At 38.3% G+C, this 26989-nt stretch overlaps 1 protein-coding gene across 5 annotated transcripts in view; it reads right to left on the bottom strand.

Moving 5' to 3' along the window:
• The window catches only part of DIPK1A (divergent protein kinase domain 1A), a 124680-nt gene that overhangs the window by 27244 nt on the left and 70447 nt on the right, over positions 1-26989 (bottom strand). For 3 of the 5 annotated variants that reach the window (XM_045897182.3, XM_054512744.2, XM_054512743.2), the window contains one exon: positions 4646-4780. In XM_045897182.3, the coding sequence (XP_045753138.1) occupies positions 4646-4780 (135 nt within the window). Of the gene's footprint in view, positions 1-4645; positions 4781-18341; positions 18432-26989 lie in introns of all 5 variants that reach the window. The other 2 variants (XM_064588811.1, XM_064588812.1) reach the window with 1 other exon arrangement.

Genomic DNA, 26989 nt, shown 5'->3' with positions numbered 1-26989 from the left:
GCCATGGTAAGTCAGCCATATCTTGTCCAGAACTGGAACACTCATTCCCTCAGCTATTGGTCATCTAAGTAGTCAACAGCTCTCAGCTGAATTTTTCTTTGGGACTTGTCCTCAGCCTAGAATACAGCCTTACCCAAGGTAACGTCCCCTTAAGAGAGGGTGGAAGAGGGTAGAAAACTGTATCCAGTGACTGGTCAGTGACAGGATATAAATGCCTGGACATTTGCAAGACTACCCTAGCTCCAAAGTTCCCTGTAGAATTGACTGAGGTCTTTGTTACCACTGTAGTGCAGTTTAACTTCTCTGGTCTATCCTGTTTCCTCACTTCCCCACAGATGTTAATCTCAAGAGCCCATCCCAATAAACATCCTGCAGGCAAGTCTCAGTCTCTGAGTCTGTTTCCTGGGATTTCAATATTTGACATCTATTGTCTTATTATGTATTTTGTAATTCTACTGCCTATATGTTCCTTTTTTCTTTACTTTCTTGCCTTCTTTAGAACAGAGTATTCTTTTATTATTCCTTTTTTTTTTTATTAGTTTGGAGAGGATACACTCTTTCTCTATTCCAGAGGCTATCCTAGAAATAACAATATGCATATTTCAATCAACAAAGTCTAAAGTTATTGAGGGACATTTTATTAATTAATTATGAATAGACTAATTGATATTAACTAGTTGATACTTTTACCCTACATACAATCTTAAACATTTTAACTCCTTTTACCATTCTCCCAATTTATATATAATTGTTATTCTAGGTACCTCATATAAGTGGAATTATACAATATTTGTCATTTAGTGTCTGGCTTATATCATTTAGCATAATGTTTTTGAGGTTCATCCATGTTGTAGAATGCATCAGAATTTCATTCTTTTTAAAAAGGTTGAATAATATTCCATGTATTTTGTTTATGCATTCATCTGTTAATGGATGTTAGAGTTGTTTCCATCATTTGGCTATTGTGAATAATGCTACTGTGAACACTGGTATGCAAGTATCTGCTTGAGTTCCTACTTTCAATTCTTCTGGGTATATACCTAGAAGCAGAATTGTTGGATCATGCAGTAATTCCCTATTTAACTTTTTGAGGCACTATCAGGATCATCTGTGGATCTGATTCTACTGTCCATATTTATCTCTTAGTTTTTGATCATGCCACCATGTCTTTTGCCATGTCCTCTAGTTTTTCACATAGTGACTCCAGAGAGGGTTTCCCTTCCCTTTCATTTCATTTCCCTTCCCTTGGGTAGACAGATAAAATGGTAGCTGATCATTTTTTTTTTTTTTTTTTAGTATTTATTTATTTGACAGAGACACAGCGAGAGAGGGAACACAAGCAGGGGGAGTGGGAGAGGGAGAAGCAGGCTTCCCGCGGAGCAGGGAGCCCAATGTGGGGCTCGATCCCAGGACCCTGGGACCATGACCTGAGCCGAAGGCAGACGCTTAACGACCGAGCCACCCAGGCGCCCCGGTAGCTGATCATCTTAACCCAATCAGGCACTGTGCTGAATGGAGGCTGGGCTGCAGCTCTGGTAAAGATCAAGCTATTTTTGGCTGATCTCCATTCCAAGAGCATAGCCCTCTAGGGTTTTAAATAGAGAGCCTGGGAATTCATTGGGGTTTCCCCCCATTGGCAGGTTCATAACTCTAGGCTGTATCTTGTGTGACTGCCAAAATGTCTGCTCTGCTTTTCAAAGGCTTTCCAATGAGATGTTTAGCCTCCCATTCTGTAAAACCCTAGGATTTGGCAATATCCCAACAGGATAACCGGCTGTATGCTTGAGGCTCTCTTACTTTCTACAAAAGTTTGCTAATTCTTGTACCAAGCAGCAGCTCTCTCCTAGTATACAGTCCTGTTTCTCAGACCCCTGCTCATGCCAAGTATCAGCAATATCCCTGAAGGAAGAAGAGGCTCCAAAATTCAGCTCACATCACTGAGGTTCTTTTAGTTTACCTTTACCGTTGGGGTTCAGCTCTTTAGGGTATCAACCCACAGCATGGTGTACCAAGGTCCTACCCTTGGTAGGACCTGGACTAGATTTTTATCTTCCTAACCCCATAAAACTCTATTTTAGGTCATATACCCCAGGCGAACAAAGTCACCAAATCTAGGCTCACCTCTCTCAAATCTTATCCCCTCCCAGATCTTGACCAAGTAATTCCTCACAAGATACCCTGTCAGCTCTTTGAAGCTTTAATGTGTACTTAAGAAATATTTTTTCTGCTTGCTTTTTAGTTCCAATCACACAATTCCTATTAAATGTTTTTTAATTAGTACTACTGATCTCAATACTACCAGTTTTGGTAAATTTTAAGAACACAATTCCCAAATGCAGAGAAACTACAATTTTTTTTTAAAGCCAGTCTCAGGGAAAAGATACGTTTTAGGCTCAGAAAATGTTTTCATTATTTTCAAATTTTAGTAAGATAACCATTAAATTATGCTAGAATTATTATATTAGAATTATTAAATTATGCTAGAATTCTGCTTCCATTTCTTATATAGTGAAACTAAAGGAAAAATCATGAAAAATACTTTAATAATAAAATACTAAAAATAAATACAATAAAAAATACTTAACAACTATAACTCACTTGTAACAGAATATTCACCGTAATATGCCTTATAATTTGAATATTATTATATTAATACACAATAAAAGCATATCTATTTCATTTTGCTTTAATCTCTTATTATAGTATTTCTAGCATCACCAGATGATGTTAATCGGTCTTCCTGAGAGTTGTGGTGGGATGAATTTTTTCCTAATCAAATATATTTGCTTCTTCTGGAGATGCACAGTATATATTAGTATATTAAAGATCCTGGGAAGTCCTCAGTAAAGTCACCTATTTATCTTTGTTTAACCTGCTGTTTTTGAATATATCTGACAGCAGACAACTTTTATCCATGGGATACCTTTTAATGTGCCCCAAGACACCTAGTTTGAGAAAAGTGCCCTAGAAAAAGTGAAAACAGACATTTCAAATAGTTTTGGTTATTTTATGTTATTATAATTGATTATATAACTCCTGCTTCTTTCTTCTTCATTGAAGGTTAAGCAGGTTGAGTTTTGTGGGATTTTTTTCTTAGTTTTATTAAGCTATAATTTTGTTAGTCTTTTCTGATATAGGGTAGCAGAAAGAATCTGAGCTTTATATAGAGATAGAATTAGGACCAAATTCTGGCTCCACCATCACAACCAAATTCTCTCTCTTAGTCATATATATATATAAATTATATATATTTAATTAAAGTATAGCTGACATACAATGTTACATTAATTTCAGGTGTACATATTTCTTTATTTGTAAAATGGGCTTGGGGGACTTTCATAGTATTATTTTAAGTATTACTGACCAGTATGCAGTACATTGCCTGGCCCCAGAGGTTTCTATCTTAAAATTCTTTAAGGATCTGGGGGTGCCTAGGTGGCTCAGTGGGTTAAGTATCTGCCTTCAGCTCAGGTCATGATCTTCGGGTCCTGGGATGGAGTCCTACGTAAGGCCCCCTGCTCAGCGGGGAGTCTGCTTTTTCCTCTCCCTCTGCCCCTCCCCCTCCTCATGCTCTCTCTCAAATAAATAAATAAAGTCTTAAAAAAAAATTCCTCAATGATCTGAGATGGCCAACTGAAATGGACATGTAAGACTGACACCTGTGAACTTGATTTGGGACTCATCTTTACTAATTCATTTCCCTGCTTATTATATCAGTAATTCCTCCCTTTCCTATTTAAGAGGCTGTAATACTCCTGGGGAATAATTTTTTATCTTAATTGAGAATGCCTAGAGTTAAACTGATTTTCATGTCCTTAGAACTTCAGGTCTCCCTGTCTTATGTTCCTATAACACTTGCTATTGCAATCATTATCCTACCTTACTGTATTCATTTTCTTCCCTGCTAGACTCTAAGTTCCTAAGGTCATGATAACCTGTTCCCTGCTATATGCATATACCTAGCACCACTGGCCTGGGTGAAGAGTAACTACTTAATAACTACAGAATCTTTAATAAGTTATAGTAATTGGGATCCCAACAATATTATAAAAAATGTAATTCTCAGAGGCAATGTTTTAGTATTACTTATATCAGAAGATATTAGAAGAAAACAAGGAGTTAAATTTACTGATCCTCAAACATATAACCAATAATTACTATTAGAAATCTTAGACTGATAGAGCAATTTTCCTGAGATATATCCAATCATTAGGATAGAAATTAAATACAAAATATATTATATGCTTTTCAGATACATTTTTGGTATTTGAGAATGACCCCATTTATTCAAAAGGTGTGTTCCAGAAAGGTTGCCTGTAAGTAATACTTTTATACTCTAAACATTTAAAAACTCATCTGATGTGAGTGAACTCAACTTTTAGTATATTTTAAAAAGAATCCCTGTCTGTAATGAGGATGCTCTCACACTTAATCTAGTATTATATATTTAGATTTCTGAAGTGTAGATTTTTCAAGGCGTGGAACACTCCTACTAACTTGGTCACACTGAAAAGCTATAAAGTTCAACACAACCCTAAGGTCAAATTAACTTTTACTTTTTGAAAACAATTATTAGTAAGTATATAAGCAGTAAATATATTATTAATATAGTTTTTCTACATACTAGGAAATCAAAAATACTTACTATTATTTTCTTACAGTCCTTCCCTCTGCATAGTTCTGTATAGGTAGAGTATTGCACATATATAATCCAGCTTCCAACAAAAACCACCAACCAGGAAAAGAAAAGATATTTCATCCGCACATATGAAAAGCGAGCCTGTGGGTAAAAGAGCACATAACAATCATTCGTTCAGCACCAAGTCAGCCTTCACTGTCCTAGAACATGATTTTTGCCCCCCTTCTTGGAAGAACTCAATATATATTCTAGGCTTTCACATGGCAATTCTCCTAGAACAAAGTGTACTTTCACTGAGTCCAAACAGCACTGGTCTTAGAAAAGGAAGCTTCTTGGTCCTGCCAGGGAAAAAGGGAACAAAATACCCTTTAAAATGTATAACCTTTCAAATACCACCAGCATCTAAAGCTACTTATGAAGCACGAGCACGTGCACCAGGCTACCCTGGGCACTCTGTGAGATCAGGTAAAGAGACACAATTCCGATATACTATGAGCTTACAGAGGACAATTTCAAATAAGAATCTTCAAGTTCTTTATGGATAATCAGCATAAAAATAATTTTGTTTCAAAGAAATAAGAACAGAGTATTTGGCTATTTGTTTAATGTCTCATAGTGAAGTATAACCAGAATAAGAAATTAGGGGCGCCTGGGTGGCTCAGTCGTTAAGCATCTGCCTTCGGCTCAGGTCATGATCCCAGAGTCCTGGGATCGAGCCCCGCATCGGGCTCCCTGCTCCGCAGGAGGCCTGCTTCTCCCTCTCCCGCTCCCCCTGCTTGTGTTCCCTCTCTCGCTGTGTCTCTGTCAAATAAATAAATAAAATCTTAAAAAAAAAAAAAAGAATAAGAAATTAAACTTCCAGCTCATTCTTATTTCTCTGTTGTATTCACCAAGGCTTTAGGTTCCTTCCATTCAACCAACCAAATGCTTCACCTAATGGGTACTCTGGAAGCTTGAGGAGAATGTTGTTACAATTATTAAAGGAAAAATAATTGGAGAAGAAGGGTTAAGATACATAAAGAATAAATTACTCTTTGCATGTCAGCTTGGAAAGCTACACAATGGGATCCTCTTTGCATTGTTTTGCTCCCAGTTCTCTGCTATCTAATTGCAACTTGGGCCAGCTACAGCCTTTTCTCCATCAACAACATATTAAACAGTTTAATATTCAAAAGTGTCAGTTGGTCAAGATAACTGGACATTTATTTTTTGAGTCTGGAACTCCAATGGTCTGGGTTTTATAAATGGTAAATTTTGGGGGTATGGAGATAATTGAACAGAACAAATTACAGATATGTAAACAAACAATGAAAAGCTACTTTTGCTTTTACAATCAGGAGCCAGTTTCTCACACTGGGTAACAGTAGGATACTGTGAGCACTGTGAGCATACAAAGAAAGCAGAGAGAGATGAAAGAGACCTAAGTGCACCTGCAGAAGACAATGAGTGCAAAGGAAAAAGAGACTCAGGAAATACTGACTTCTGTTGGCCCTATTTACGATTTAGATATCTGTCTTTGTGAGATTAACAGATGGTGAATTCCAGTACCAAAAGCTTGAGTATAACAAATTCACAGTGAAGTGACAGGTCTTTGAGCTTTATTATTAAAATATAAAAAATGCCTTTAATGCAAGCTATTTTTGTATAGCTCTAAAAGAATCCAGTAAAAAGAAAATTCAGACAGAATTCTAAATTAAATCACATAAATGACAATGGGGTATACACTGAGGAGTTTGTTTGAAAGACATTCAAGATTATTTGACCCTACTAAAGGGATCTAGTCATCAGACAGAAACTGATATGTACCAGTATTATGAAGCTTAAAGATGATTAAATGACATAATGCCTATAGAACATAAGCACATTTTGAGGCACATAGTTTGCAAGGCACTGAGCAAAAAGTCAAGAACACTGTCACTATGATTTGGTCACCACCTTGTTTTTGAACTTGAAAAAGAAAACTGAATCTGAATCTGATTAAGTCTTTAGCTCCAACTACCAGTTTACAGGAAATACAGGAGATGGAGGAATATAAGTGATACCTCAGTAAGTGACTCTATTGGGATAAAATGAGCAAACTCCAGGCTGTGGAAAATGCTGTGATACAAACAACCCAGTTCTCCAACACGTAAATTACAAGGGAGAAAATAAGGAGAAGATGGGGAAAACTGAAGACTAAAAAATATTTAAGAAATACATCAAATAATCACAATATATGGATCTTTTTTGAATCCTGATTCCATTGAAACTGTAAAAACAAAACAAAACAAAACACATCTCCAGTTGCAAGAACAAATTATAAATCTACCATACAAGCGTCCAGTAGTTCAGAGGGTCGCTTGAAGGACCATAGCATAGCATGATTTTACTTTCAGAAGTCCAATCTAATATAAACATCTTATAGGATTTTTTTTGAGGCAGGGTTTTGTTTTTGTTTTTAAGATTTCATTTATTTATTTGAGAGAGCTTGCACACACGCGCAGGGGGTGAGGAGCAGAGGGGGAGGGAGAGGAAGAGGGAAAAAATCCCAAACAGACTCCATGCTGAGCAAGGAGCTGGATTCGGAGCTGGATGTGAGGCTTGATCTCAATCGTGACCTGAGCTGAAACCAAGAGTGGAGGCTTAACTGACTGAACCACCCAGCTACCCCTTGAGGCAGGGTTTTAAAACAAGATTAGTTCAGTTCATTTTAAAAAGAATCAGGGAAGACATACCATTTCCTTTTTCCTCTTCCTGCCTTGCTCTGCAGCAGGTATATGTCACAGAGTAAAGGAGAACAACACAGACCTAGTGAGTAGGGTTTTCTCCCAGCATCCAGGTTGGTTCTGTCTTCCCTTCTTCTTGACAATACCTCAAGGAGTCTGGTGATGTTAACTGCCTTCTATCAATAATTTCTATTCAGGTTTTTGTATACATGTTTAGTAAAGCTACTGTGAGATGTTTTCAAATGCATATGATGCTTAATACATGTAGGCAGCTAAGGCTTTGGTATATTTCTCTCTCCTGCATATTCAATTTAATAAAATTTGAAATCATTTTGCTTTTCTGTATCTCTCAAATAGATATATTTTTCGATTTTCTCTGGCATATATTTAAACTGAAAAACACCCTGTGAACCGGCTTGCCTGCTGAGTGCTTGTCATGATACCAAATGCCAAAAACTTTGGAGAGGAAGTTAGATTAATGGCATTCCCAGCAGGGCACTGGGCATCACCTGTTGTAGACATAATGACAAAAGGAGTGAGACATTTTTATTCCAGCACGCCATGGAAAATCACTGTGATTTAGGGGTAACACAAAATAGTTACAAGGACCTTCATGTGTCCTCTAATATCTGCAGATCCTGCTGCTTCACATTTTAAAATAATGATTGAAGAAAAACAGCCATAAATGACATCTCTAGCTATTAACTAATTTTATTTCCCTGTGTGGTAATCACTAAAATCTTTCCAGTGGTCTGTTCTGTACCAATTACCTAGACAACCCAGTCTTTGATTAAGAAATGTACTTACTGTTTCTGATCTTTTTTTTTATGCTGAACTATCCAAAATACTGCCTAGCAGCTTTTCTGTTCTGATTTTGTACCCAGCTACTAACGGTACACTGCTTTATTTCAAATTGTACTCCTGAAAAGCTGATAAGAACTTTAGTAAATACACTATGGCAGTGATTCTCAACTGGAATTACTTTTGCCCCTTAGGGGACACCTGTCAACGTCTGGTGACATTGTTTCATGACTGGGCAGTGCTACTAGTATCTTGTGGGTAGAGGCCAGAGATATTGCTAAACATCCGACAATGCACAGGACAGCCTCCCACAACAAAGAATGATCTGACCCCAAATGTCAATATTGCTAAGGTTAAGAAGTCTTGCATTATGGTTACATTACAAAATGAAACCAAAAATGGAAAGAATCAAAATTGTCTTACATTGTCATTTTATATTCAATTAGTCTTCAAGGCATCGACTACTACTAATTAGAAAAATTTAACATCTGCCTGGAAATAACAGTTAGAAGCAGTCTTTAGACTAAAGTAAATGATTAATATATAAATAATGAAACAAACTTTCTCTACCAATTCTACCCTAAAGAATAGTGATGCTTTTTCTTCTTTTCTATATTGTTTGACCTCATTGTGATAACTTTTTATTTCAAAAGAAATCTGAACACCTTCGATCTTATTTAAATAATTTTACATTAAGTATTAAAAATAGGCATAAGGTGGCAACACATCAACATTTAAAGCTACTTCCATTGCTTATCTTTTTCATACTCAACATTTTCTGTAAACATAAAGCACATGGTCCCACTTGCTTTACCCCCGAATACTCCCTAAACAGATGTTCTTAATTTTGAGAAGAGAAAAAAATATCATATCTTTACTTTTACCCACAAATATTTTAGTTGACATATTTAGTGGACTTGAACATTCAAAAAACATAACAAATTGATAAGGTTATGACTTACACAAACTCAAATACAATCATTTTATCATTTGTCATGTTACAGAAAAAGCTGAGAGATGTGTGTTTGTCTTTTTAGTTAAGTTTTTCAATTACCAGTTACTCTGAAATAATCTTTGAAAATTTTTTCTCCTTACTGTTATACTGACAACATTGCAGCTGGCTAAGTTTTACTGCATATTTAGGACTAATCTAGATGAAAAAAACGAGTTAAAATTAAGGATAAATGTCCCCGGACATAACTTTTACCCTTTCTTTAAATATATTCTATTTATAGTAACAGTACTTTTGAAAAATGTGCTAGCTGTAAGAAACAGAAATATGAAGAAACCATTTAATAGTGTAAATATTTACTGTACACCACAACACATGCAGATAAACTTTATTTGGAACGGATCCTGTACCTTTATTGAAAGGGTGTCTCACTACTAGTTGGAGGGCTATTGAAAAACCATTAAGAAGAAAGTCTAAATGCACCAAATGTAAACTATCCTAGTGCTAACTTTCACAAACATCAAAAGACAGCTATGATATTCAAAGAAACATTAAAAAAAAAAACTTTTATGTCATTCCAAACAAGGAAAACCTTGGGTTTTTATAAGTTAAAAATAGTGAAAAGAAAGGTTCTAAGTCCGTGCTCCCCAGCTTGTCTTGAGCATGAAAATGCTTATTTTTATGACAAAACTTTCAGAGAATTTCTTGTCAAACAGCAATATTACACTAGTGGTCAGAGGGTTTTTTTTTTTTTTTCATCTTTCTAAGAGGTGAATTTTCACATTTATAGGAAGAATCCTAGCTGTTCTCTGACCTAAATTCTAAAAGTTTTATTTGCATGAGCATATTCTCAGTTTTGATTTTCTTGTAGAAATAAAATTCCAGTAAGGAGCAGATAATTTTCACATTTTCTCCGAATGTTGGTTCCTATTTTTAATGCTTAGGGGCTGACGACATCAAAAACGCAAGAACACCTGGGGACTTAATTGCATGGGGTGATCCTTAAGTCTGTGGCTAGTTTCAATAGTACATTACTATTTCAAAGAAGTTTAAAGTATGGGAAAATGTTCATGATACAGTAAGTGAAAAAAATCAGTTTTCAAAACATGTAGGGTATGTTCCCAATTCTGCTTTTTAAAAAAGAGAAAAAGTCACCAGTAGACTGTAGAAACTGCAAGGAAATAAACCAGAATGTCAAGGGTAGCTATCTCAAAATGTCAAGAGTGGTGGAATCATGAATGATTTTTATTTTTCTTCTCTATTACACAGATTTTTCTAAAATGAATATATTACTTTTTAAAAAAGATTTTATTTATTTATTTGACAGAGAGAGAGAGAGGGAACACAAGCAGGGGGAGTGGCAGAGGCAGAGGCAGAGGGAGAAGCAGGCTCCCCGCTGAGCAGGGAGCCCGATGTGGGACTCGATCCCAGGACCCTGGGATCATGACCTGAGCCGAAGGCAGACGCTTAATGACTGAGCCACACAGGCGCTCCTGAATATATTACTTTTCTACTCAGGAAAAACCTACATATTTGTATATAGGTGCTTAGCACATCTATTTAAAAATATATCTACAGGATCTACTGCTCTTTATGACCAGGTAGATAGCCAGCATTTTACAAAGCCGTGGGAGGGAAGTGTAGCCTCCATTAGCACTCTACATAAAAGGAAAATTAACATTTGCAACAGCAAATGAACTCAGTCATGGGGTTCTTCAACATACTAGGGCAGAAAGACAGGGGTAAGAAAGCTAAGTGTTCCAACTTTCTATTGCTATATAACATACTATGCCATAACTTAGTGGCTTACAAGAATTTACATTTCTCATGGCTCTGAGGGTTGACTGACTCAGCTGGCCAGTTCTCTCAAGTTTTTCATGCATTTGTGATTAGGGCTGAAGGCACAGGAGGGAGGACTGACATAGTTGGATATGTCCAACCCCTCAGCTGGAATGGCTGGAACGGCTTCATGTGGCTAGCAGGACTTCTTCAGGGCCTGGTGTTCATGGTAGCCAGGCTTCTTACATGATGGCTGACTAACCCCAGAGGAAGTGTTTCCAGAGACCAAGATGGAAGTGGCATCATTTCTGCCCCACTCTTACGGTATCACAGGGCCACTTGAGATTGAATATAGGGGGTATTCCATAAGGGTATGAATAACAGAAGGCGTGACTCACTGCAGGGTCACCTCTGGAGACTAGCTACTTCTGCAGGACAGAATCAGGAAAGAAGGGTCTGGGGTGAGGAGAAAAGCAATATGGAGGTCCCAGCCGGAAGAGAGACAATTTTTTTGGCCATTCTGATTAAGGGTTCTTCTTTCTTCCTTAGTGGGGAAGAACTGGAAATTGCAGTTAAAATCCATTAATAGTTTGTGTAGTTGTGTATATTTATGTTTAAGTTGACTGAATATAGTTCTCATTCCATATCATGAGCTCAAAAACTATTGACAAATCTTTAGCTTATATACATAAAGTCTCAAGTTAAAGAACTACTTGAGATATGGTTATAGATAAGTTTCTATATAGGATTCACATTACCTTATCATTTCAGTTAAGATTCTGGCACCTAGAATGGGAAAATCAGGTGTCCGTTTACCCCTTTTAGTAGGCCTAAGGCCTACTGGGTCTAGAACTTACTGAAACATACAGTAGTCACATACAAATCTTACATGGAAATCCTACTTGGCACCTAAATTCACTAATATTCACTTACTAAAAATAAAGGTTAGCTAGGTTTTACTGAAATCTGAAGATTAAAAAGCACAGTCCCTTTAAAGCTCAGATTCTGAAGCACATTCTAGAGCAAATTTTATTTGGAATAATTATTTCTAAGGTTGTACAACCCAGTATTTTTTAAGATTTTATTTATTCACTTGAAGGAGAGAGAAAGATACCACATGCACAGGCACAAGCGGGGGGAGGGTCATAAGGAGAAGGAGAAGCAGGCTCCCCACTGAGCAGGGAGCCCAACGCATGAGATGCTGATGCAGGGCTCCAGCCCAGGGCCCTGAGGTCATGACCTGAGCTGAAGGAAGACGCTTAGCCACCCAGGCGCCCTTATACAACCCAATTTTTTTTTTTTTAAAGATTTTTATTTATTTATTTGACAGAGAGACAGCGAGAGAGGGAACACAAGCAGGGGGAGTGGGAGAGGGAGAAGCAGGCTCCCTGCTGAGCAGGAAGCCCGATGCAGGGCTCGATCCCAGAACCCTGGGATCATGACCTGAACTGAAGGCAGCCGCTTAACCGACTGAGCCACCCAGGCGCCCCTATACAACCCAATTTTTTCTTTTTTTTTAAGATTTTTATTTATTTATTTGACAGAGAGAGACAGCGAGAGAGGGAACACAAGCAGGGGACGTGGGAGAGGGAGAAGCAGGCTTCCCGCGGAGCAGGGAGCCCGACGCAGGGCTCCATCCCAGGACCCTGAGATCATGACCTGAGCCGAAAGCAGACGCTTAACTGCTGAGCCACCCAGGCGCCCCGTAAAGGGTTATTAAAAAGAAATTAATTTTAGTTAATATTTTGTGGTACTGATGAACTGCTGGGTTTTCTAGCTTCCCTTCCCAGTATTTATTTTATGGGACTTCTAGGCACCGTGGCAATTAACTATTGAAACCTAACCTCCCTTTGATACATGAGAAAAACGTTTGTGTATGTTCAAACACAGGGGTGGCCAGGGAAGGGGTGTTGTTGTTCACCTCTGTACAAGAACATTCTGCCTTTTATCACTGAAAGGACTGTGGCTGCTCAGGGAATGTGGTCTGAAAGGAGCTACTGTTCCTATGACCTGAGACAGTGTGGGGATTCTCTTCCCATTGGTTGGTACCCTGCCGCGGTTTTCTAGGAGCCCTAGAACAGACAAATTTTCTTTAAGTTAAAAATATAACAGGTTAGAGAGTGTCCACATAGTCCATTCTAATCAGACATCTCTGAGGGTAAACTCTTAATTTGTTAAGCAATTAAAATGTAACTGACATATAAAATAGAAACTACATCAGAGTTAGAAGAGTCCTCAATGGAACCAGATTCTATTTTTTTGGCATCAAAGTACATTAATACCAGAAAACAGCATATGCCCAGTACGGGAAAAAAAAAAGGACAGTAAAAAATTATGTAAATTCCAGTTATAAGATAAGTAAGTCATGGGGATGTAACGTACTGCATGGTGAATATAGTTCATAACACTGTACTGTATATCTGAAAGTTGCTAAGACTAGATTGTAGAAGTTCTTATCACAAGATGGCGATTAAGGAGCGTACTTGTCATGATGAATACTGGGAGATGTCTGGAATTGTTGAATCACCACACTGTATACCTGAAACTAATAGAACACTGTATGTTAACGCTACTGGAATTTAAAATAAAATTTAAAAATTAATTAAATAATTAAAAGTTCCTATCACAAGAAAAATGCTGTAGCTAGGTGTGGTGGTAGATGTTAAGTAAACATACAGTGGCGATCATTTTGCAATATATACATATATTAAATCATTATGTTGTACACCTAAAACTGATACCATGTTACACATCAACTATATCTTGAAAAAACAAAAAAGAAAAAAGTAGTAAATGATCCAGTTTGGTATATTCCTTTCCTAATTGTTTTCTAGTATGTATAAAAAATATATGTCTTTTAAGAAAAATAAAATTGGAGTCTTATGTTAAATATCATTTGTCTCTTTTTTTTTCACTTAACATACTGCAAACATGTACCTAGGCCATTAAATAGCCTTGTTATTTAAAATATATAAAATTTACATGAATGTATAACATTTTAGAGTATGGGTGTGCCATAATTTATTCAACCCTATCTCTATTGTTGGACATTTTTATTATTTCCAACATTGTGCTATAATAAAAGTAATAACAACACTATTAATGAAAGTCAGTATTTATTAGTGCTACTCTACCAGGAACTGTTACAAGCACTTTCTATACATTAATTTCCTTAATCTTCATAAAAACTCTATGATCCAATGTGATAAATCGATTAGGGGTGAGAAAACTGTGGCCCATGAGGCAAATCCTGTCTATCACCTGGTTTTGTAAATACAGTTTTATTAGAATACAGCCATCCCATGCATTGATTTCCTGTCTAAGGCTGCTTTCAGGCTCGAACAACATAGTTGAGTGATTACAACAGAGACTGTATGACCAGCAAAGCCAGAAATATTTACTATCTGGCTCTTTATAGAAACAGTATGTCAATCCTTGAATTGCAAATATTCATTCCCTCCCCCTGCCCCACTTTCCCTGCCTCACTGATGTTGGGCTTGGCCATGTGACTTGCTTTGGCCAATGATTCTTAGTAGATGCCATGCAAAGAAAAGCATATAATTGGTCTTGCCTTCTTATATTTCAGACACTGTCAGGAGAAGATCAGTCCCTGGTAGGCCACTGGTCCCAGGAGAGTAAGTGATACTGTAGCTCACCTGAACCACGACCATGGCCTGGAGTGAAGCGCAGCCTGGAAAAGCTGAACACCAGCTGACCCGCAGATGTGTGACTCATTAGATGTCACTGAGTTTTGGGGTAATTTGTTATACAGCATTGTTGTAGCTATGTTATGTTATGTAGCTACTGTTATGTAGCTAATGGATACTGGAGGGGATTATTATTCTCTCCTTACAAGAATTCAATGAGTGGGGGACTATTCTTTTTACAGATGGAGAAACTCAATACAGAGGTTAAAGCAAGGCTATACTAGGAGGAAGTAGATACCCAGGATTTAAATTGAGGCAACCTGGCTTCAGAGCCTGTACTTTGCTCTATTGCCTATTATATTAAATATGTAAATATTTGCTGGAGTATCTGATTATTTATTCAGGAGAGATTTAAGTTAGTAAAACTTCTAGGTCAAAGGGTATGTAGTTTCTTTTTGTTTCTTTTTTTAAATTTTATGTTATGTTAATCACCATACATTACATCATTAGTTTTTGATGTAGTGTTCCATGATTCATTGTTTGCATATAACACCCAGTGCTCCATTCAGTACGTGCCCTCTTTAATACCCATCACCAGGCTAACCCATCCCCCCACCCTCTCCCCTCTAGAACCCTCAGTTTGTTTCTCAGAGTCCATAGTCTCTCAAGGTTCGTCTCCCCCTCCGATTTCCCCCCCTTCATTTTTCCCTTCCTACTATCTTCCTCTTTTTTTTTTTTTTAACATATTTTGTATTATTTGTTTTAGAGGTACAGATCTGTGATTCAACAGTCTTACACAATTCACAGTGCTCACCATAGCACATACCCTCCCCAATGTCTATCACCCAGCCACCCCATCCCTCCCACCCCCCCACCACTCCAGCAACCCTCAGTTTGTTTCCTGAGATTAAGAATTCCACAAAGGATATGTAGTTTTAAGTTTATGTTACATATTGTTACAATGTTTTCCAAAAGGTTCACAACAGTTAACATTCATTGGTTTTTCAAATGCATTTATTTTACCTTCCCCCACATCCAATTTTATAGGCAAATTAAAGTTTTAGTTTCATTTCTTTGACAATGGCCTTGGTGCTTTTTATATGCTCTCTGAATCTTTAGTATTAGTTGTGGCAAAAGCTAGTCAAATTTTAAAGTACCCCCAAGTTAAGGATGACCTCGGACAAATTCAGATATCTTAAGAGCTATCATGGTTGAGTATCTTAGGCCTGACCTAAGTAAATTATTCCAAAGAATAATTAGAAGCACAGAGGAATCTAAGATGGACCTTCAGGTTATGTGAGTCCAACGAATGGGAAATGTGACCTTATACTGTCTGTATCAGAGGACAGAGAGGTTACAGAAGCATTCCTTCTTGGAATGAACATCACCAACATCTAACTATCCTCCTTTCAGTTTGATGGTAAAATGTTGATAGTTTTAAATTAAGTATTATTTTAGGGGTACCTGGGTGGTTCAGTAGGTTAAGTGCCTTTGGCTCAGGTCATGATCCCAGGATCCTGGGATCAAGCCCCGCATTGGGCTCCCTGCTCAGCGGGGAGACTGCTTCTGCCTGCCAGTCTGCCTACTTGTGTTCTCTCTCTCTCTGTCAAATAAACAAAATCTTTTTTAAAAATTAAGTATTATTTTATTTTTTATTATTGTTATGTTAATCACCATACATTACATCATTAGTTTTTGATGTAGTTTTCCATGATTCATTGTTTGCATATAACACCAGTGCTCCATACAGAACGTGCCCTCTTTAATACCCATCACCAGGCTAACCCATCCCCCCAACTCCCTCCCCTCTAGAACCCTCAGTTTGTTTTTCAGAGGCCATAGTCTCTCATGGTTCATCTCCCCCTCCGATTTCCCCCCCTTCATTCTTCCCCTCCTGCTATCTTCTTCTTCTTTTTTTTTTAACTAATAATGTATTATTTGTTTCAGAGGTATAGGGTATGTGCTATGGTGAGCGCTGTGAATTGTTTAAGACTGTTGAATCACAGATCTTACCTCTGAAAAAAATTAAGTATTATTTTAGAATAGCCCTAAAAGTCTGTTTAGAATGGCAAGATTCTATTTTTTTTTATTCTTATGTTAATCCCCATACATTACATCATTAGTTTTAGATGAAGTGTTCCATGATTCATTGTTTGTGCACAACACCCAGTGCTCCATGCAGAACGTGCCCTCCTCAATACCCACCACCAGGCTAACCCATCCTCCCACCCCCCTCCCCTCTAGAACCCCGTTTGTTTTTCAGAGTCCACCGTCTCTCATGGTTCGTCTACCCCTCCGATTTCCCCCGCTTCACTCTTCCCCTCCCGCTACCCTCTTCTTCTTCTTCTTTTTTTTTTTCTTAGCAAGATTCTATTTTTAAAATATTACAAATCATGCAAACCAGATGGTCATCTCTAATTTTGGAATTTCTCAGACAGGTGCTAATCTAAAATTGTCCTCCCATTTCTCTTTTCAATTCCAGAGAAAGCTAAAAACAAAACAAAACAAAAACAAAGCAAAACCTATAGAAAATGCTTTCAAGGCAAATGACAGTGATTTTGATCATAGCAATGTTCATTTACGAGAAAAGGAGTTGACTTATAAAGGGAATGCACCGAGACAGTTTCTACATGAAAATGTTTTGCTGGCCTTGTGGGAAGTGAGGCACCTACCCGCTGACAGTTACTTACTGCAACACAAGTACTCAGAGAAATACTTTGCTGGATGGGAAATGCTGAAAAGTAATTACCAAAAAATCCTCATGAAAATACAGTGTTAGAATTACCTATGGTGCTTAGGATAATGGATAGCTTATAAATAAATAATATTTGTAGTGACTATTGCTACCAAACTCTTAAATATGCAACATATACTCTAAACACAAAAATGCCAGTGGATTTTTAAAATTATACCAAAGACCAAGCTAACTTGATACTATTTTGAGTATTCGGTTTCTCTTCCACAACCCACTAATTCCTAAAATTCCTAGTTATTAATATGTGGACCATAATAAAGCCTATCTGCTTAGAAATATTAAACCCGAGATTATGTCCTAGATGGGTGAGTTTTAGCAATAGCAGAGAACAGGTTGCTCAGAGCTAGAAGAGGCCTTGCAGATCACATAGTTGGAATCTATCATTTTATAACTGAGGCCCCAGTGGATATTGGTTTGGGATTTGTCAAATATCACTCAGTAAATTATGTGACCTTGGGCAAGTTACTAAACTTCCCTGAGCTTTAGTGTCTTCATCTATAAAATGCAGATGTTGTGAAAATTAAACAAAATCACAGACAAAAAAAATACTTAAAAATTCCTATTCATAGGAGTATAATATAAGTAATAGCAATACAGTGACACATGTATCAGGGATATGTGCTCAAAAACATTTCCCAATAGAAATGCACAGTGAAAATTGTGGGGATCAGCGAAAAAAGGCACAGTATCTGGGACCTGGCAGTGTTCATTTCTCCCAAGTAAGTTCAGATCTAGCACCCTTGCTCTTTTCACTATGCCAGGGGTCTCCATCCAGAATCTAATAACCCCAAACCAGCCTAGATGTGAAAGAAAAAGGGGTGAGTTGTCTGTATGGAGGAGCCTAAATTACCTTTTTTTTTTTTTTTTAAGATTTATTTATTTGTCAGAGAGAGAGAGAGGGAGAGAGAGCACAAGCAGGGGAGCAGCAGAGGAAGAGGGAGAAGCAGGGTCCCTGCTGAGCAGGGAGCCTGATGCGGGACTTGATCCCAGGACCCCGGGATCATGACCCGAGCCGAAGGCAGATGCTTAACCACCTGAGCCACCCAGGCATCCCACCTCTTACTTTTAAAGATGGTCCGTTTGAATTAGAAATGCATCAGTGATGAACCAGTCTAAGCAAGCTCTCATTTTGGCTGCCTCCACTGTACCTACCCTGTGAATGACGAAACAAAAGAGATCAGTTTCCTGGCTCTGCTAGCTTCTTTAAATGTTTGATATTCAAGTACATGACAAAATAATTTAAACTTCCTAATCTCTCTATATTTAGTTGCTAGGAGTTTAAAGGTATGATTTAAACAAATTAATTGGGAAAACAGCATAATAGAGAAAAGATGCTGCATAGCCCATAAATACTAAAAATTTTTTACATTTTTGGGGAGATTTTGGGAGTTCCTTTGGACATTTTATCTCAATAAATATGTAGAGTTCTTTGTAAGATAAATAAAAATAACCATTATTTGTACTGCTTATGTACATGTATATATAAAAGATTCTCAATAGACATCGATACAATTTAAATTTTTTTCTGGACTCACTTTCCCCATCTCCTCAGCTTTATGTATTTCCAAAGTGTAAAGGGTGTGTGTGTGTGTGCGTGTGAGTATACTTATATATATGTATGTGTTAGTATATTTATACATATGTGTGTGTGTGTGTATAATTAGAATAGTGTTGAAATTCTAGGTTAACTTAAAAGGTTAGTCTAAAGTATTTCTAATCATACTTAATAGGGTAGTTTAGATAGAAAATCAGCCATTATTTTCCTACCTATTTATACTGAACTTATAGTAAAAATTTTATCTTTACTATTAAGCTCCACATCAAGTATTTTTCTTTAAAAAATACACTTAAGAATATTTCTAAAAATTAAACCAGATCAGTGGTTACTTGATGGGTGACTGATTGGGAAGGATCACCAGAGAAACTTCTAGGGAGATGGAAATGTTTTGTTTTAATAGGGGGTGGGGGTGAGGGTTACATTAGGTAAATGCATTTGTCAAAGCTGATCAAACTACAACTTAATATCTGAGCATTTTGTTGTATATAAATTAGACTTCAATAAGAAAATTTTAAAAAATAGAGGGGGCAGAGCAAGATGGTGGAGGAGTAGGAGACCTGGATTTCGTCTGGTCTCAGTAATTTAGCTGGATATGGATCAAACCATTCTGAACACCTACGAATTCAACAGGAGATCGAAGAAAAGAATAGCAACAACTCTCTGAACAGAAAAGCGACCACTTTCTGGAAGGTAGGATGTGCAGAGAAGTGAATCCGAGGAGATATTCAGGAGGATAGACGCCAGGGGAGGGGGCCTCCGTCGGTCGCTTCTGGCAAGTTGATAGAGCCCCGGAACACAAAATCACAACTTTTAGAAGTCTGCTCCGCTGTGGGAAGTCGCTCCGGTGGCTAAGCGGGGGGTGGAACCCTCGTGGGACAGTGTGGTCTCAGGACTGTGGGGTCACAGAAAGACCGGGGGTGCCTGAGTGCGGCAGAGCTCCCAGGTATCAGAGCGGGGAAGCTGGCTGCAGAGACAGAGCCCAGGAGCGGGCTCTCAGCTCGGGGTTGCCATGAACCGTAGTTCTCCGCACAGTCGGCCCACTGCTCCTCCAGCAGGGACCCAATAAGTGGCAGATCCGGGGAGACTCACCTTCCTCCCCCGGGAGGAGCGGCACGGGAGTGCACCGCAGAGATCTGCTGGGTTTGGAGACTCCACATCGGGTCGGGTGACAGAGATAGAAATGCTCGGTCACAGGCCAGTGACTGACTGCTTTTCTCTGGGGGCTCACTCTGGAGCGGGCCCGAGTTCTTGGTTCCTCCGGGGCGGAGATTGGGAGGCCGCCATTTTCACTGTTGTCCCCCAAAGCTGTACGGAAAGTTTGCAGGGAACAAAAGCTCCCAAGAGCAAACCTGAGCAGATTACTTAGCCTGGACCCAGCAAGGGCGGGACAAGTCCGCCTCCGGCAAAGACATTTGGGAACCACGGCAACAGGCCCCTCCCCCAGAAGATCAGCAAGAACAGCCAGCCAAGACCAAGTTTACTGGTCAATGAGAACAGCAGAACTCCAGCGCTAGGGGAATAATGCACAGAGAATCCATGGCTTTTTTACCATGATTCTTTAGTCTTTCAAAGTTAATTTTTTTTAACTTTTTTTTTTGAATTTATCTTTTTCCCTTTTTCAACCAACATCTTATCAATCCCTTTTTTAAAAAAACATTTTTATTTTTCATTTTTAGAGTCATATTCTATTCCTTCATAGTAGTTACCCTTATTTTTGACATATATATGTTGTTCTCTCTTTAAAATTTTTGAGACACAGTTTCTTCTAACAGATCAAAATATACCCTAAATCTCTAGTGTATGGCTTTGTTCTAGTTTCCTGCCTGATCACATTCTCTCCCATTTTTTTTTTAATCCTCTTCTTTCTTTTTTCAAACAACTTCTTATCAATTCCTTTTATAAAATTTTTAATAATTTTCATCTTTACAGTCATATTCCATCCCTTCATCATATCAACCCTTATTTTTGTACATATATAAGTTTTTCTTTCTTTAAAATTTTGGGAGGCACTTTCTTCTAACAGACCAAAATACACCCCAAATCTAGTGTGTGACACTGATCTATGCACCAGCCTGATCATATTTGATCATACTGGTTTTTTTTTGTTTTGTTCTGTTTTTGTTTGTTTTTATCTTTATCTTTTTTTTTCTTTCTTTCTTTCTTTCCCTTTCTTTTCCCCCAGCTTCAGGTCTTTTCTGATTTGATTAGAGTATATTTTCTGTGGACATTGTTACCCTGTTAGCATTTTGTTCTCTCATTCATCTCTTCTCCTCTGGACAAAATGACAAGATGGAAAAAAATCACCTCAACAAAAAGAACAAGAGGTAGTACCAACTGCCAGGGACCTACTCAATACGGACATTAGTACGATGTCGGATCTAGAGTTCAGAATCATGACTTTAAAGATACTAGCTGGGCTTGAAAAAAGCATGGAAGTTATTAGAGAAACCCTTTCTGGAGAAATAAAAGAACTAAAATCTAACCAAGTAGAAATCAAAAAGGCTATTAATGAGGTGCAATCAAATATGGGGGCGCTAACTGCTAGGATAAATGAGGCAGAAGAAAGAATCAGTGATATAGAAGACCAAATGATGGAAAATAAAGAAGCTGAGAAAAAGAGAGATAAACAACTCCTGGATCACGAGGGCAGAATTCGAGAGATAAGTGATACCATAAGACGAAACAACATTAGAATAATTGGGATCCCAGAAGAAGAAGAAAGAGAGAGAGGGGCAGAAGGTATATTGGAGCAAATTATAGCAGAGAACTTCCCTAATTTGGGGAAGGAAACAGGCATCAGAATCCAGGAGGCACAGAGAACGCCTCTCAAAATCAATAAAAATAGGTCAACACTCCGACATCTAATAGTAAAACTTATGAGTCTCAGAGACAAAGAGAAAATCCTGAAAGCAGCTTCAGAGAAGAGATATGTAACCTACAATGGTAGAAACATTAGATTGGTAATAGACCTATCCATAGAGACGTGGCAGGCCAGAAAGGACTGGCATGATATATTCAGAGCACTAAACAAGAAAAATATGCAGCCAAGAATACTATATCCAGCTAGGCTGTCATTGAAAATAGGAAGAGAGATAAAAAGCTCCCAGGACAAACAAAAACTAGGGGAATTTGCAAACACGAAACCAGCCCTACAAGAAATATTGAAAGGGGTCCTCTAAGCAAAGAGAGAGCCTAAAAGCAACATAGACCAGAAAGGAACACAGACAATATACAGTAACAGTAACCTTACAGGCAATACAATGGCACTAAATTCATATCTTTCAATAGTTACCCTGAATGTAAATGGGCTAAATGCCCCAATCAAAAGACACAGGCTATCAGATTGGATTAATAAACAAGACCCATCAATATGCTGTCTGCAAGAGATTCATTTTAGACCCAAAGACACCCCCAGATTGAAAGTGAGGGGGTGGAAAACTATTTACCATGCTAATGGACACCAAAAGAAAGCTGGGGTGGCACTCCTTATATCAGACAAATTAGATTTTAAATCAAAGACTGTAGTAAGAGATGAGGAAGGACACTGTATCCTACTTAAAGGGTCTATCCAACAAGAAGATCTAACAATTGTAAATATCTATGCCCCTAACATGGGAGCAGCCAATTATATAAAGGCAATTAATAACAAAAGCAAAGAAACACATTGACAACAATACAAAAATAGTGGGGGACTTTAACACCCCCTCACTGAAATGGACAGATCATCTAAGCAAAAGAGCAATAAGGAAATAAAGACTTTAAATGACACACTGGACCAAATGGACTTCACAGACATATTCAGAACATTCCATCCCAAAGCAATGGAATACATATTCTTCTCTAGTGCCCATGGGACATTCTCCAGAATAGATCACATCCTAGGTCACAAATCAGGTCTCAATCGGTACCAAAAGATTGGAATCATTCCCTGCCTATTTTCAGACCACAATGCTTTGAAACTAGAACTCAATCACAAGATGAAGGTCGGAAAGAACTCAAATACATGGAGGCTAAAGAGCATCCTACTAAAGAATGAAGGGGTCAACCAGGAAATTAAGAATTAAAAAAATTCATGGAAACCAATGAAAATGAAAACACAACTGTTCAAAATCTTTGGGATGCAGCAAAGGCAGTCTCAAGAGGAAAGTGTATAGCAATACAAGCCTTTCTCAAGAAACAAGAAAGGTCTCAAATACACAACCTAACCCTACACCTAAAGGAGCTAGAGAGAAAACAGCAAATAGAGCCTAAACCCAGCAGGAGAAGAGAAATAAGAAAGATCAGAGCAGAAATCAATGAAATAGAAACCAAAAGAACAGTAGAACAGATCAACGAAACTAGGAGCTGGTTCTTCGAAAGAATTAACAAGATTGATAAACCCCTGGCCAGACTTATCAAAAAGAAAGGAGAAACGACCCAAATAAATAAAATCATGAATCAAAGAAGAGAGATCACAACCAACACCAAAGAAATACAAACAATTATAAGAACATATTATGAGCAACTCTATGCCAGCAAATTAGATAACCTGGAAGAAATGGATGCATTCCTAGAGATGTATCAACTACCAAAACTGAACCAGGAAGAAATAGAAAACCTGAACAGACCTATAACCACTAAGGAAATTGAAGCAGTCATCAAAAATCTCCCAACAAACAAAAGCCCAGGGCCAGATAGCTTCCCAGGGGAATTCTACCAAACATTTAAAGAATTAATACCCATTCTTCTGAAACTGTTCCAAAAAACAGAAATGGAAGGAAAACTTCCAAACTCGTTTTATGAGGCCACCATTACCTTGATCCCCAAACCAGACAAAGACCCCATCAAAAAAGAGAATTACAGACCAATATCCTTGATGAACATGGATGCAAAAATTCTCACCAAAATACTAGCCAATAGGATCCAACACTACATTAAAAGGATTATTCACCACGACCAAGTGGGATTTATCCCTGGGCTGCAAGGGTGGTTCAACATCCACAAATCAATCAACGTGATACAATACATTAACAAAAGAAAGAACAAGAATCATATGATCCTCTCAATAGATGCAGAAAAAGCATTTGACAAAGTACAGCATCCTTTCTTGATCAAAACTCTTCAGGGTATAGGACAGAGGGTACATACCTCAATATCATAAAAGCCATTTATGAAAAACCTACAGCGAATATCATTCTCAATGGGGAAAAACTGAGAGCTTTTTCCCTAAGGTCAGGAACACGGCAGGGATGTCCACTATCACCACTGCTATTCAACACAGTATTAGAAGTCCTAGCCACAGCAATCAGACAACAAAAAGAAATAAAAGGCATCCAAATTGGCAAAGAAGAAGTCAAACTCTCACTCTTTGCAGATGATAGGATACTTTATGTGGAAAACCCAAAAGACTCCACCCCAAAACTGCTAGAACTCATACAGGAATTCAGTCAAGTGGCAGGATATAAAATCAATGCACAGAAATCAGTGGCATTCCTATACACCAACAACAAGACAGAAGAAAGAGAAATTAAGGAGTCGATCCCATTTACAATTGCACCCAAAACCATAAGATACCTAGGAATAAATCTAACCAAAGAGGCAAAGGATCTGTACTCAGAAAACTATAAAATACTCAGGAAAGAAATTGAGGAAGACACAAAGAAATGGAAAAACGTTCCATGCTCATGGATTGGAAGAACAAATATTGTGAAGATGTCAATGCTACCTAGAACAATCTACACATTCAGTGCAATCCCCATCAAAATACCATCCACTTTATTCAAAGAAATGGAACAAATAATCCTAAAATTTGTATGGAACCAGAAAAGACCCCGCATAGCCAGAGGAATGTTGAAAAAGAAAAGCAAAGCTGGCGGCATCACAATTCCGGACTTCCAGCTCTATTACAAAGCTGTCATCATCAAGACAGTATGGTACTGGCACAAAAACAGACACATAGATCAATGGAACAGAACAGAGAGCCCAGAAATGAACCCTCAACTCTATGGTCAACTAATCTTCGAGAAAGCAGGAAAGAATGTCCAATGAAAAAAAGACAGTCTCTTCAACAAATGGTGTTGGGAAAATTGGACAGCCACATGCAGAAGAGTGAAATTGGACCATTTCCTTACACCACACACAAAAATAGACTCCAAATGGTTGGAAGACCTAAATGTGAGACAGGAGTCCATCAACATCCTAAAGGAGAACACAGGCAGCAACCTCTTCAACCTCAGCCACAGCAACTTCTTCCTAGAAACATCGCCAAAGGCAAGGGAAGCAAGGGCAAAAATGAACTATTGGGACTTCATCAAGATAAAAAGCTTTTGCACAGCAAAAGAAACAGTCAACAAAACCAAAAGACAACCGACAGAAGGGGAGAAGATATTTGCAAATGACATATCAGATAAAGGGCTAGTATCCAAAATCTATAAAGAACTTATCAAACTCAACACCCAAAGAACAAAGAATCCAATCAAGAAATGGGCAGAAGACATGAACAGACATTTTTCCAATGAAGACATCCAAATGGTCCACAGACACATGAAAAAGTGCTCAACATCGCTTGGCATCAGGGAAATCCAAATCAAAACCTCAATGAGATACCACCTCACACCAGTCAGAATGGCTAAAATGAACAAGTCAGGAAACGACAGATGTTGGCGAGGATGCGGAGAAAGGGGAACCCTCCTACACTGTTGGTGGGAACGCAAGCTGGTGCAGCCACTCTGGAAAACAGTATGGAGGTTCCTCAAAAAGTTGAAAATAGAGCTACCATATGATCCAGCAATTGCACTACTGGGTATTTACCCCAAAGATACAAATGTAGGGATCCAAAGGGGTACGTGCACCCCGATGTTTATAGCAGCAATGTCCACAATAGCCAAATTGTGGGAAGAGCCAAGATGTCCATCGACAGATGAATGGATAAAGAAGATGTGGTATATCATGCAGCCATCAAAAGGAATGAGATCTTGCCATTTGCAACGATGTGGATGGAACTGGAGGGTCTAATGCTGAGCGAAATAAGTCAATCAGAGAAAGACATGTATCATATGACCTCACTGATATGAGGAATTCTTAATCTCAGGAAACAAACTGAGGGTTGCTGGAGTCAGGGGTGGGGTGGGAGGGATGGGGTGACTGGGTGATAGACACTGTGGAGGGTATGTGCTATGGTGAGCGCTGTGAATTGTGCAAGACTGTTGAATCTCAGATCTGTACCTCTGAAACAAATAATGCAATATATGTTAAGAAAAAAAAAATTAGAAGATAGCAGGAGGGGAAGAATGAAGGGGGGAAATCAGAGGGGGAGATGAACCATGAGAGACGATTGCCTCTGAAAAACAAACTGAGGGTTCTAGAGGGGAGGGGGTTGGGAGGATGGGTTAGACTGGTGATGGGTATTAAAGAGGGCACTTTCTGCATGGAGCACTGGGTGTTATGCACAAACAATGAATCATGGAACACTACATCAAAAACTAATGATGTAATGTATGGTGATTAACATAATAATAAAAAATTTAAAAAAGAGAAAATTTTAAAAAATAAATATATCAAGTACTGAAATACTGAAAAATGTCTATGTCCTAGAGAGTCAAGAAAGAAATCAGGAAGCAACCACACTGGAGTTGTGGCCATAAGAAATGGTAGGAAAAGAGAAGGATTTCAAAGATATGAGGTAGAATGATCAGGATTTCCTGGTTAAATGAACGTGGGAGTGATGGTGAGGGGGGAATCGAGGACTCCCAGGTTTCTGGCCTGAGCAACTGGATGGATCATGGTGCCACTTCCTAAAACTGGGAACAATGGAAGACAACAATATTAGGGGAAGGATAAAAGGATGAGTTCAGTTTCGCGCATGTTGAGACTAACACACCTGTGAGTCATGCAAGTGATATTTAGAAGGCAGCTGGATATACAGGTCTATGGCTGAGAAAACAGAGGTCAGAGCTGGAGGCAGAGGTTTGGGAGTCACGGGGAAGACTCAGGAGAAATGCAGGGAGAGTAATAAAACCCATGGCAAGCTGCTATCACTTACAGAAAAAACTCAGAGTGAGAACAGGGTTTAGGGCTGAGCCCTGAGAGTCTTCACTAGTTAATGGCTGGGTGAAAAAGGAAGAGCTATAACAGAGAACATGCAGGGGCAGACTGGTTGGAAGAAAACCAGAAGG

The sequence above is a fragment of the Mirounga angustirostris genome, unplaced genomic scaffold (assembly GCF_029215605.1).
Source record: "Mirounga angustirostris isolate CCGP_5_RB_7025 unplaced genomic scaffold, mMirAng1.0.hap1 SCAF_4, whole genome shotgun sequence".
Classification (NCBI taxonomy): domain Eukaryota; kingdom Metazoa; phylum Chordata; class Mammalia; order Carnivora; family Phocidae; genus Mirounga; species Mirounga angustirostris.
This window is presented reverse-complemented; position numbering and strand designations above follow the sequence as displayed.